The following is a 13,153-nucleotide window of genomic DNA, read 5'->3' on the forward strand; positions in this document are numbered from 1 at the left end:
CACTTGCTTTTTTTCTAATCTCTTTTAGGATAAAAGCAATGAAATTAATGTCTAAGAAACCCTGGCCATAATTTTTACAAAGACATTTTCATAAAAAAATCCTTAAGAGTGTTCTTAAAAGAACTACATGTCAAGTAAGATAGTACAAAGTGGTCAGGTCAATATTTTTAATTGTAGCAACATACTAGGTGAAAGAAACCCAAAGACAGATGAAAAATAAACATCACTTTTTTTTATGGTGAAGATTCAAAAGCTGGGAGAAAGGGATACCAGAATCACCTACAAAAGCGTTTCCCCAAACAATCGTACCACTGCCATGTGTTGGCTCCTACACATCCTCCCCCAGTACAGTTGCATGGCCCAATGATGTTTAAAATCAATAAATAACCCACTCCTACAGAGAAATAAGACAGGCCTTATGATCACTTTTAAAGGGATAAAAAAACCTTATAGTAAAATCCACCTCTAAAGTAGAAACAATTTAACAAATATTGAATATTTATTAAATGTTTAGTATCTACTGAACAGCTCAGTTTTTTGGTGTACAAGATACCTCTAGAGAAAATCTCTTGGTTTAATATTTTAAACTCAGATGGCACTTGAGAAAGACTTACCAGCTTAAGCCAGAGACTAAGAAATCGAGGATCATTATAATATCGTTTTTCTCCTTGTAGTGCTTCTACAGCTCTTTCTAATAATGTTGACATATTACTCTCCTTCCCGCCCTGAGGATAGTTCTGCTCTGTCCAGTTAATATACCTGAATGAGAAGAGAGGAAAAGAATATTTTTCAAGTTTAACATTATCTTGCTCCAAGACCCATTCTGGACTTTTTAAAGCAGAAATATCTAATATACTGATATATTTACCAGTATATTTAGAGGTCCTCAATGACATGCCCTAAGCCTGTATACCTCAAACTTTTCCAAATATTGCTAACATATACCTGTGGGAAATAATGGGGATGGTGATAGACAGGTATAGCTCACAGTCACACCTCAGGAAGATACACTATGATTATTTTGCTTATCTGTGTCTGCAAAACATCCAGTTTGAGATGCATGGCCATAAAGGCTCACCTGTTAAGTTTCTATGGCCCTTGTTAAATAAAAAGACTCACCTATCCCAAACATCCAGAGGGTCATTTCCAGCATAAAATCGAATTTCAGATTCAAATGCCCTGAAATTTAAACAGAAAATGTGAGCATAAGCAATAGTGATAAAAGCCAAATGAATAAGTATCACCTTCATTTTTATTCATTATTAAGTGTTTAATATCAACCTACATAACTGCACCGGAGTTTGAGGGCTTATTAAACAGAAAGAAAAAGAATAGAAACAATCAGGATTCTGCCTGATAATATAACAGAAGAAATAAAATATACAGAAATTAGAGAAATTCCAAGACAACATATAGAAAAGAAGTATTACACAGCAGTTTAAATCTCTGGAACAAGACTCCCTAGGTTCCAATGCAGCTCCAGTAATCACTAGCTGAGTTAACATTAGAAAAGCTATTTAAACTGTTTTCAGTTTCCTCATCTATAAAATGGGGATAATAATACTATCTATCTTATTAGGTTGACTAGTCTTAAGTGTAGTGTTTAGACATAGTAAGTACTCAATAAATGACAGCTATTATTTTATATGTATCTGATAGCACTGAAAAAAAACTAAACACACACACATACAGATATATATAGAAATAAGAATCTTAAAGAAAAATTCCATGGGTAACATTAGTCAGAGAAGAATTAAACCACATATAAATCGGAGGAATGCTTCAGAGAAAGTGCAAAATATGACTTTGTAAAGAGCTGGGAAAGCAGAGGGCTAAGACTAAGTTAAGACAGACCAGTTAGAATAGAGGGGAAGTATTGGGTAATAAACCACAATTTAGATAAATGCTTAATCAATAAAAACTGTATAAGGGGCTTCCCTGGTGGCACAGTGGTTGAGGGTCTGCCTGCCGATGCAGGGGACTCGGGTTCGTGCCCCGGTCTGGGAGGATCCCACATGCTGCGGAGCGATTGGGCCCGCAAGCCATGGCCGCTGAGCCTGCGCGTCCGGGGCAAAAAAAAAAAAAAAGGAAAAAAAAAAACTGTATAACGGGTTATGTTTGACATAAAGAATAGTCCCTGACACAAAGGAATTTATGCCCTAATAAGAAAGACAATACATAAATGAAAAATTAATAATACAGAGCAGTATATTACAATTGCCAAGAATGGATAGTAAAGGCTTTATGAAGTCAAAAGGAGGTATCATAGAAGCAATCTTAGAAGGTGAGACTCTGAAGGAACCATAAGATTTGAAAGAAAAAGGGAATTTTCCAAGAGAGAGGGAAATCAGTATTGAATAAAATTGTCAAAAGGGGACAGTTAACCCAGAGGGAATTAAGCTATAACATAAAGTCAGTATTGGGAATAAATGGAGGTATCTGGAGAGGTAAGAAGGGAATGCTTTAAATGTAAATTTAAAGAGTTTGGATTCTACCTGTTCAAGCCACTAGTGGTTCTTCAATTGGAGAGTATCTTGAACATGGTAAGTAAAGATTTCAAAAAGACTAATCAGGTAACACTGAGACAGGCTGGAACCTGGGACCCTTTGCCGCAGTGCTGGCACCTGGACAAAAGTCTCCTTGTGCAACAGAATACAAAGAAACTATAAGGGACTAAAAATAACTGTGTACATTTGCAGTTGGGGCAAATTATGAACAACAAGATCCAAAAAGACCCAAAACCCACCACTTCTGAGGTTTCAGGAACAAAAGCAGAGTACTGCTAATGATCCCTGCACACAGCACCACCAAGGGGGTGGGCAGATCACCCAAGTCACCCCTCTGGCCCAACCCTTGGACCCACTCCTATCCTCACCCCATTTAAGAAACCAGCTCGCCCCAGCTCAGGGGAACCTGTTATTTGCTCCCTGCAGCACGAGTCCCAATAAAGCCTTGCCTGAATTTCTGGTCTGGCCCCTTATCAATTTCTATTGATTAAAGAGTCCAAGAACCCTGGGTGGTAACAACACTATAAGAAAAGGAAAACTTAGAAAAGGGTACACAATTATGTAGCTAAGGTGACACAATTATGTACACTACTGATAAAAATCAGCAATCTTCCAAATTTATCTATGGATTCAATGCAATCTAACCCAAATCCCAGCAGTCTCTTTTCTAGAAACTGACAAGATGATTTTAAAATTTGGAAAGGCAAAGGACCAAGAATAGCCAAAACAATTTTGAAAAAGAACAAGAGTTGGAGAACTCACGCTACCTGATTCTAGTCTTTACTATATAAAGCTAATCAAGACAATATATAATTGGTGAAAAGAAAGACAATTAGATCAACGGAACAGAATAGAGAGCTCAGAAATGATCCACACATATACAGTCAAATGATTCAATGGGGAAAGAAAAAAATAATCTCTTCAACAAACGGAGGCAGAACAACTAGATATTCACGTGGGGGTGGGGGTGGGGGTGGATGCAGAAGACCTTTTACTCCAACCTCACACCATACTCAAGGATAAATTTAAACATAAAAGCTAAAACAATAAAGTTAGAAGAAATCACAGGAGAATATCTTTGCACCTTTGGGGCAGGAAAAGATTTCCTAGAGAAGATACAAAACGCACTAAAAGAAAGAAGTAATTAATTAAACTTCATCAAAATTAAAAACTTCTGGACTTCCCTGGTGGCACAGTGGTTAAGAATCCACCTGCCAATGCAGGGGACACGAGTTCGAGCTCTGCTCTGGGAAGAGCCCACTTGCTGCGGAGCAACAAAGCCCCTGCGCCACAACTACTGAGCCTGTGCTCTAGAGCTCGCGAGCCACAACTACTGAGCCTGTGCGCCTAGAGCCCGTGCTCCGCAACAAGAGAGGCCACTGCAATGAGAAGCCCACGCATCTCAACGAAGAGTAGTCCCCGCTCTCCGCAACTAGAGAAAGTCCGCATGCAGCAACAAAGACCAAATGCAGCCAAAAAAAAAAAAAAAAATTAAAAACTTCTGCCTGTCATATGTTACTGACACAAAAACAGAAATATAGATCAATGGAACAGGATAGAAAGCCCAGAGATAAACCCACGCACCTATGGTCAACTAATCTACGACAAAGGAAGCACAATGGGCAAAAGAATATACAATGGGGAAAAGACAGTCTCTTCAATACGTGGTGCTGGGAAAAGTGGACAGCTACAGGTAAAAGAATGAAATTAGAATACTCCCTAACACCATACACAAAAATAAACTCAAAATGGATTAGAGACCTAAATGTAAGACTGGACACTATAAAACTCTTAGAGGAAAACATAGGAAGAACACTCTTTTGACATAAATCACAGCAAGATCTTTTTTGATCCACCTCCTAGAGTAATGGAAATAAAAACAAAAATAAACAAATGGGACCTAATGAAACTTAAAAGCTTTTGCAAAGCAAAGGAAACTACAAACAAGATGAAAAGACAACCCTCAGAATGGGAAAAAATATTTGCAAACGAATCAACAGACAAAGGATTAATCCCCAAAATATATAAACAGCTCATGCCACTCAATATTAAAAAAACAAACAACCCAATCCAAAAATGGGCAGAAGATCTAAATAGACATTTCTCCAAAGAAGATATACAGATGGCCAAGAAGTACATGAAAAGCTGCTCAACATCACTAATTATTAGAGAAATGCAGATCAAAACTACAATGAGGTATCACCTCACACCAGTCAGAATGGGCATCATCAGAAAATCTACAAACAGTAAATGCTAGAGAGGGTGTGGAGAAAAGGGAACCCTCCTGCACTGTTGGTAGGAATGTAAATTGATCCAGCCACTATGGAGAACAGTATGGAGGTTCCTTAAAAAACTAAAAATAGAACTACCATATGACCCAGCAATCCCACTACTGGGCATATACCCAGAGAAAACCATAATTCAAAAAGACACATGCACCCCAATGTTCATTGCAGCACTATTTACAATAGTCAGGTCATGATAGCAACCTAAATGCCCATCAACAGACGAATGGATAAAGAAGATGTGGTACATATATACAATGGAATATTACTCAGCCAGAAAAAGGAACAAAATTGGGTCATTTGTAGAGGCGTGGATGGATCTAGACACTGTCATACAGAGTGAAGTAAGTCAGAAAGAGAAAAACAAATATCGTATATTAACACATATATGTGGAACCTAGTAAAATGGTACAGATGAACCGGTTTGCAAGGCAGAAATAGAGACACAGGTGTAGAGAACAAACGTATGGACACCAAAGGGGAAAGTGGTGGTGGGATGAGATTGGGATGGACATATATACACTAATATGTATGAAATGGATAACTAATAAGAACCTGCTGTATAAATAAAATTCAAAAATAAAACAAAAACAAAAAACTTTTGCTTGTCAAAAAATACCACCAAGAAAATAAGATAGCCATGGACTGGGAGAAAATATTTGTAACACATATATTAGATAAGGGATTTGTATACAGACTATATAAAGAACTCCTGCAATCCAATTTTAAAACTAGGCCAAATATCTAAACAAATGCACCACAAAAGAAGATATATAAAAGGCCAACAAGCAAGTGAAAAAGTGCTCACCATCATTAGTCACCTGGGAGATGGGAAGCAAAACCATAATGAGATACTATTATACACCCACCAGAATGGTTAAAATGAAAATAAATGACCCCATCAAATATGGGAGTGGATTTGGAGCAAATAAATTCTCATACATGGCTGATAGGAGTGTAAAATGTTACAACCTCCTTGGAAAACCAGCAGTTTCTTAAAATATTAAACATACATTTATTCTATGACCTAGCAATTCTATTCCGAGAGAAATGAAAATCTATGTCCACAGAAAGCCTTATGCAAGAATGCCCATGGCAGCTTTATTCATAAAGCACATAATTGGAAAGAATCTACTTGTCCATCAACTGAATGGATAAACAAATGGAATACTACTCAGTAATAAAAAGGAAAAAATCTACTGATACATGCAACATGAAAAAGGCTAAAAAACATACTGAAAGAACTGTAGGATTCCATTTATATAAAATTCTAGAATAAACAAAAATAACCTATGGTGATAGAAATCTAATCACTGGTTGCTTCATGAGGGAGAGGAAGATTGACTGGGAAGGGGCATGAGAAAACTTTCTGAGGTAATAAAAATGTTCTGTGTCTTGAAATGTCTTAAAACTAACTAAAAATCTGAGCATTTCACTGCATGTAAATTATACTTTAAAAATAAAAATCACATGGGCTTCCCTGGTGGCGCAGTGGTTGGGAGTCCGCCTGCCGATGCAGGGGACACGGGTTCGTGCCCTGGTCCGAGAAGATCTCACATGCCGTGGAGCAGCTGCGCGAGTGAGCCATAGCCGCTGAGCCTGTGCGTCCGGAGCCTGTGCTCCACAACGGGAGAGGCCACAACGGTGAGAGGCCCGCGTACCGCAAAAAATAAATAAATAAATAAATAAAAATTTTAAACCACAAATCCTTAGTAATTGACTAAATAAAATTAGAGTGAGAGGGCAGTGAGGTAAGATCATTCAGATGAGTTTTGGTACCATTAATCAAAATGGAGTACAAAAAGATAGGTCATTTATGAGAGAAAAGATTCAGTATTTAATATATTAGTGAAACATTTATCTAATTATATGTTACAGGTAGATAAAAAGACATTTATCAATAGAAGGCAAGTAAGAGATGTAAATAGTAGTTAAACAATCCTGGAAAATTTGAATATGGAATGAGAACGGAGGACAAAGAACAGAGACTTAGATAAAATGCAGTAGGAAGCCAACAAGAAAAAAGGAAGAGTAGTTAGTGACGTGGAAAAACTAGCACAACGTCACAGAACCAAGAAGCTTTAAGAATAGAACACCATCTGCGAAACAAAGCCATAAAATTCAATGCTTTTACAGATCCAAAGAGATGAACAAGGATATTCATCACATTCTATCAAAGTTATGATAATTTGGGGACTTCCCTGGCCATCCTGTGGTTAAGACTCCGCGCTTACACTGCAGGGGTTGTGGGGTGGATCCCTGGTCCGGGAACTAACATACCGCATGCCACGTGGCACGTCCAAAAAATTAATAAATAAAGTATGTATAAAAAATGATAATTTGCCTATAATATCAGAATTTTGTCACGAGATTGAAGGTAGAAACTGATACTTTACTTTTTTGAAAAAAGTATATTTATCAAAACATTTGTCAGAGGAGAGCAAGTTCCATAGGTCCATTTGAATAATGTAGTGGTATTTTTCAGCTTTTCATTATCCTGAGTTTGTTAAATTCAGTTTCTCTGAGGTTTACATTTTCTTTGGAGACCACTATTTCTTTCTGGCACATTCTCGAAAATACTTTCCTAGAAAGTTAATAATTGAGTACACATAAAAGATAGCAGATTCACTCTCCCTCAGTATTCAGAATCCAAAGAAGCAATTTCATTAACTGATTACTCTCAAAGAGTTCATTCTGTTTAGGGATCCAGAATGACATAATACTTTTGTGAAATATTGTAAAATGATACTTGCTTTACTTATCAGTTCCCCCTGTTTGAGAAATATTTCTATTGATACAAGAGTTTGGCTGCTCCACAATGAAATGAAATCCCATAGCTCTTGTTCTTAAGTGCACTTGAGGAGATCTTTAGATAGCTGTTGTGTGATGAGAAAGCAGGAGAGGAACAGAGTCTCATGCTACCAGCTTTTGAAGAGTAGTTTAGTACTCCTCATGCCATACTGCACGGGTCCACACCCACATTACCTACCAAACTGGGGATAAATGATGACAGGTTGAGCCCCAACCATTCTACATACCGTTTCTGTTGCTGAAGAGTAGTGTTACAGGCAGCTTCTTGCTGTGCCAGTGCTCCCTGAAGTGTGGACATGATCCGCCCCTGCCTTAAAGGTTGGACATTTTCTTTACTCAGCTCCCATTCATCTCCCTCCAAGGACATGACTTCACTGCGAAGAGGAACAAAAGTAAATCTCATACCAACACTGAGTTATTATAACACTAGATTATTGTAAATGTTTTCAGAAAAGTGATCATGATCTTTGGGTTGAATATAGTGGGTTGGCACATTAGTAGTGTTATTATACTCCTAAGCTTCTGAGCCTTTCTGTGACCTGGTTGCCAAGTTTACGGCTGTACTATTGCCTAATGGAGGAGAGAACATGGCTAGGGTATTGTGAACAATATTATAAGAAGAAAGTTTATGGCAGGAAGAAAAAAGGGAAAAAAGTATTATAAATTTGGCAAAGTAGACAAAAAGCAGTTCGATGCCTACAACTGAATGCATCATCTAGTTTAATTTAAAATTAGCAACGTGTTTATCAGACTAACACCCCATGTTTCAACTGATGACTTAAAACTGAAGTTTATGTATACGGGTAGCCAAGAGCAGAAACAGACAAAAATACAGTTTACTGGTCACAAATGGCTACCCCAATTCTACCAATTCTATGGGGGGAATCCCCAAAAGGTTTTTGGAGGTAATCACTACAAAGGGTATGTACTCTGAACTTCAGAGCTCTGCAATGGTCAAAGAGAAGCTTAATTCTGGCTGAGAGACACTATTTCTGGGTTTAAAACAGATAGGCACTATTCTTCAAAACAAAGTGAAAGTTATGTGAGACCTCAGTCTAGATGAGAGCTGAAAACTTCCTTCAAGAAAGTAAACTGTAAGTGATTAATAATAATTTAGGTTTTAACTACTCATATCTTTTTAACTATTTTGTGTGAATCCTGTAAATGTAAGGGCCATGTCATTTATTTTTATTTTCTCATGCTCTAATATAGGATCTAACACTAGTTAGCACTGAATAAATATTTCCTAAGTTCATCTAAATTTCTTCTCCTGCTTTTAAAATAGCAATTAAACTCTCTCTACTTTTTTTTCTTTTTTTTTTTTTTGTGGTACGCGGGCATCTCACTGCTGTGGTCTCTCCCGTTGCGGAGCACAGGCTCCGGATGTGCAGGCTCAGCGGCCACGGCTCACGGGCCCAGCCACTCCGCAGCATGTGGGATCTTCCCGGACCGGGGCACGAACCCATGTCCCCTGCATCGGCAGGCAGATTCTCAACCACTGCGCCACCAGGGAAGCCCATTATCTCTATTAAATAGTATCCAAAACTGAGCTGGATTGCTTCCTCCATCCCTCCTCCTCCTCCTCTTGCCTCCTCAAAGACCTGGTCCTTCCCTCATCTCAAATAAATGGCAATTTCATTTTTCCAGTTGCTCAAGTCAAAATTCTTAATGCTAACCTTGACACTCCACTCACCCACCACCCACCCCGCCAGTCACTCAGTGAGTCCTGTAGGTTCTACCTTCAAAACATATCCAGAAATTAATCTCTTCTCACCATCTCCACTGTCTCCAGCCTGGCTCAGGCCACCATCTTCTCTTGCCTGGAATATTTCAATAACCTCTAAACCGGTCTCCCTGCTTCCACCCTTTTCTACCTTTAGTCTTTCCAACACTGCAGCCAAAGTGATCCCATTTAAACACATGTCAGATCATGTCTCTCCTCTGCTCAAAACCTTCCAATGACTTTCAACTACAGAGTAAAAGCCAAGTCCTTACAATGTCTGCATCCTCACCTTTTTTACCTCGCTTCCTTCTACTCTGGTTCATTCTGCTCCAAATACTGGCCCAGTGCACCTCCCTCCCGCAACTCTCACCCACCAGCCTTTGTACTTCCCCGCCCCCAGATCTACGCTGGACTAGCTCTTGAGTTTCCTTCAAGTCTTGACCCAAATGACACCTTCTCAGTGAGGCCCTCTGTTCAAAACTATCGAAAATTGCACCCCCCAAATGTTTTATTTATTTTTTTAGTACCGACCACCATCTTTTAGCTTATTTATCTTGTCTATTGTCTGTTGCCCCTACCCTCATCCCACCCCAGAACTTAAGCTTCAGGAGGGCAGGAGTAAGAGCTTATATATGTATAAATAAGGAAGAGCAGCCAGCATGCAGACAAGGGCTTTTTAGATTTCTAACTGTGCTACTAGCTTAATGCTAGCACCTACCGTGTGCTGAGCACTTACTTGGAGGCAGTTACTTTACAGCTACTCTGAATTCTCCCAGAACCCGGCATGGTAGCGTTAGCAGCAGCGTTTTCCATATTAAGACGTGTCCAAGGTCAAAGAGCTAGCAAACGTCTGGGCTGAGATACCAACACAGAACACACGACAAATTCCAAGCTCTTTGGACCCCTGGCGTCCCACAGCCTCCTTGGCTTTGAAGCTGGATGCAGCATGATTCTCACGCGCCCTCACCCCACTGAGGTCGGTGCTAACCCTGCTCTGCGCTTTCACCTCCACCGCTTGCGTCCGACTCCAGCAGGGAGGAGGATCCGGCCGAGCCTGCTCTTCTCCTGACCGTGCCGGTGCTCTCCTGGGCTGCTCTGAGCGAAGCCTCTGTCACCTGCCAGGCACCCTCGGAGCTCGCAGGCCCAGCTCCCGGCCGCCCTTCTTCGGTACCTACCTCGGAGCACCCCTTTCTTTCTGCATCGCCGCCATCCTGCATTCCCGGCTCAGGGCCTCGTCCTGCCGAGGGCCTTTCTTCAGGGCCGCAGACCGCCTGGGCGTCCTTCTGCAACCTGCCCTTCGACGTACTGAAGCGACCGGAGGGCGCTCCCGAAAAAACGACGCACCTGACTCCCTCGCGAACCAGCCACCTCAAGCCCTCAGGTCCAGCCGCCAAGTTTCAAATTTAACGGTCCCGCGCGGACAGCGTGCTACGCCCCTCCGCTCCTCCGCGCTCGCGCCTCCCACCCAAGGAATTCTGGGAGTTGTAGTTTATCCCAGGTTTAGTCCACGCTGTCGCCGTGCATAGTGGGAGTGGTAGTTTCCGGGGGACTGTGGCTGTCCAGGTGCTGCAGAGTTAGGCGGTGTAAATTCTCTCTAGGTGCTCTCTGCGTCCAGGCTCTAGAGCTAATCTTTGAGCCTAGCGAGGGACATTTTAAGCACCAGGATTCTCTGATGTCATGAGCATAGTGAGATATCTTTGAGTGCTTGCGCTTGGCCTGCCTTTTTTCTGGGGTGGCTGGCCAGGCTATGACCACCCCTCTGCCCCAAGTCTCACACATGAGCTCTTAGGGCGGCTCTGACCCAGCTGTTTCCTGCCCCACGCTTGAACTGAGAAAAGCCGGATTCTAGTTCTGTAAGAATCGTACCAAATGTGCAACCTTAGGCAAGCCACATAATCTCTCTGACCTTTGATTTTCCTCGTCTATAATGCGGTGATATTGCGTTGCTTTCTCTGCTGCACAGTCCCAGACAGAAAACGGAGCTATTCCACAGCTCCCTAGGTTTTACCTCTTTTCCCCTTCAGCAGACCAACCTCCACTGTTCTGATTTCCTAAGGAAGAAACTATGGTAGCCTCAGATGTAGCTGGGAAGCTGAACAAGCCCAGCTACACTGGAGTCCTGAAAGGCTCTCTAGACCCTTAATAGCTAAAGCACACTATGAATCTCTGAGGGAGGGGGTGCACTCCATCTTCTAATGCTGCTCTAACAAACTACCATAAACTTAGCAGCTTAAAACATCACAAATTTATTACTTTGCAATTTGGTAAGTCAGAAATTAGACTCGAGTTTCACACTAAACAAGGTGTTGGCAGGACTTTGTTTCTGGAAGCCCTTCAGGAGAATTTGTTTCTTTTTTTCCAGTTTTTAGAAACACTCATGGGTATTCCTTAGCTTGTGGCCCCCATCCTCCATCCTCAAAGCCAACAGCATAGCATCTCTCTGACCCAGTGACTGTCATCACATCTCTTTCACTGACCACAGTCAGGAAAATCTCTCTGCTTTGAAGGACTCATGTAATTATATTGGGCCCATCCATATAAACTGTCTCAGGGTCCTGAACCTTAATCACACCTGCTAAGTTTCTTTCGTCATGTAAGTTGACATATTCACAGGTTCCGTGGATTAGGAATGCACGTCTTTGGGGGCCATTATTCTGCCTGCCACAGGGAGTGCTAAAATATGTTGGCATCTCTAAACTTATTTGACCATAAACCTTTTCACACATCTTTCAGAACAGATTTGGAGCTCTTTGTGTTTTAACAGTAGGTCCCAGGAGAAGAAAATTCATAACGGAATAAATATTAATGGTGGAATTTCAGGTACAGTGGGAACTGGTAGCTGTTGGGGACTCTCATTTTCACCCATTTATATGCAAAGCCATACCTATGGGCATCAGTGGCTGTTAGAGGGATTTAGGTGTCAAAATCTATGATCTCTTGCTTGGTCTTGTGGAGATGTGTGTGTTCTTGATTGTCAAAGGCTGATTTTCCCCAACTTTGCCTTCATGGGTTATGCAAAGTCCTACTTTAGCAGGCTAAACGCTACAAAGATGAAAACCTCTGGGTCTCCAGGGAACCCTTGGACGAACTGCTTGTTTACTGTGCAACCACAGGAAGAGAGAGGGACTATCTGGGGGTGGGAGGAAGGTCAAGAGAGACCGAATGAGGGTGTGTGTGTTCAGGGCCTGAAGGAGACCACATCTGGCAAAGCAGCATCACCAAGCTGGCCTTTACCCCAGCAACAGATCAGCCAATCAGAGCAGCAGCTGCGTCTTTTATTTACCAGTGATGAGGTAGAAGAACCAATGAGAAGGAGGCATAATAATCCAAACCATCTTGTGTTGCCAAGAGGAAGGGAGGTGAAGGGTGAAAAGATGCATTAGCCCCAAGGCTGGAGGCTACTGGCTGCTGCCTAGTTGCATCTCACAGTAGCTGTTATTACAGGGTATTAGGGAATCTCCTAGGAGCTGGGTCTCTCTCCAGTTCCATGGAAACTTCTTTCTGAACTCTGTTTTTGCTTTTCTGCAGAACCACCCTACTTTTCATGGGTCTTCTCAAATCATTGGAAATTGCCTGACCCAGAATTTCCACACTGATATATGTAAAAAATATACATACTGAACAAGAAGATATCAGTTATCAACTTTTCTGCATCTGGCAGAAAAGGACCAAAAGGTCAGAATGGACCACAAGCTGAGAACAGAAGCAGTCATATGGCAGGGCTGTTAAGATACAAGTTAAGATGTAGAGCTAAATAAGCTATGTTGCTAATAAGAAGTACAAAATTAGGCTCTTTTGCCCTGGAATTAGCCTGACCAGAGTTTTGT

At 41.1% G+C, this 13,153-nt stretch overlaps 1 protein-coding gene across 3 annotated transcripts in view; it reads right to left on the minus strand.

Annotated features, from left to right (window-relative positions):
* Window positions 1–10,741, minus strand: part of BUB1B (BUB1 mitotic checkpoint serine/threonine kinase B) — a 57,559-nt gene extending 46,818 nt beyond the window's left edge. For 2 of the 3 annotated variants that reach the window (XM_049705144.1, XM_004274006.4), the window contains exons 1-4: window positions 10,502–10,741; window positions 7,831–7,977; window positions 1,120–1,179; window positions 615–759 (exon numbers count right to left, since the gene is read on the minus strand). In XM_049705144.1, coding sequence (XP_049561101.1) covers window positions 615–759; window positions 1,120–1,179; window positions 7,831–7,977; window positions 10,502–10,536 — 387 coding nt within the window. In that variant the 5' untranslated portion in view covers window positions 10,537–10,741. Of the gene's footprint in view, window positions 1–614; window positions 760–1,119; window positions 1,180–7,830; window positions 7,978–9,342; window positions 9,443–10,501 lie in introns of those variants that run through there. The other variant, XM_049705135.1, reaches the window with a different exon arrangement.
* Between the last annotated feature and the right edge of the window lie 2,412 nt (window positions 10,742–13,153).

This window comes from Orcinus orca, chromosome 2 (assembly GCF_937001465.1).
Source record: "Orcinus orca chromosome 2, mOrcOrc1.1, whole genome shotgun sequence".
Taxonomy (NCBI): Eukaryota; Metazoa; Chordata; class Mammalia; order Artiodactyla; family Delphinidae; genus Orcinus; species Orcinus orca.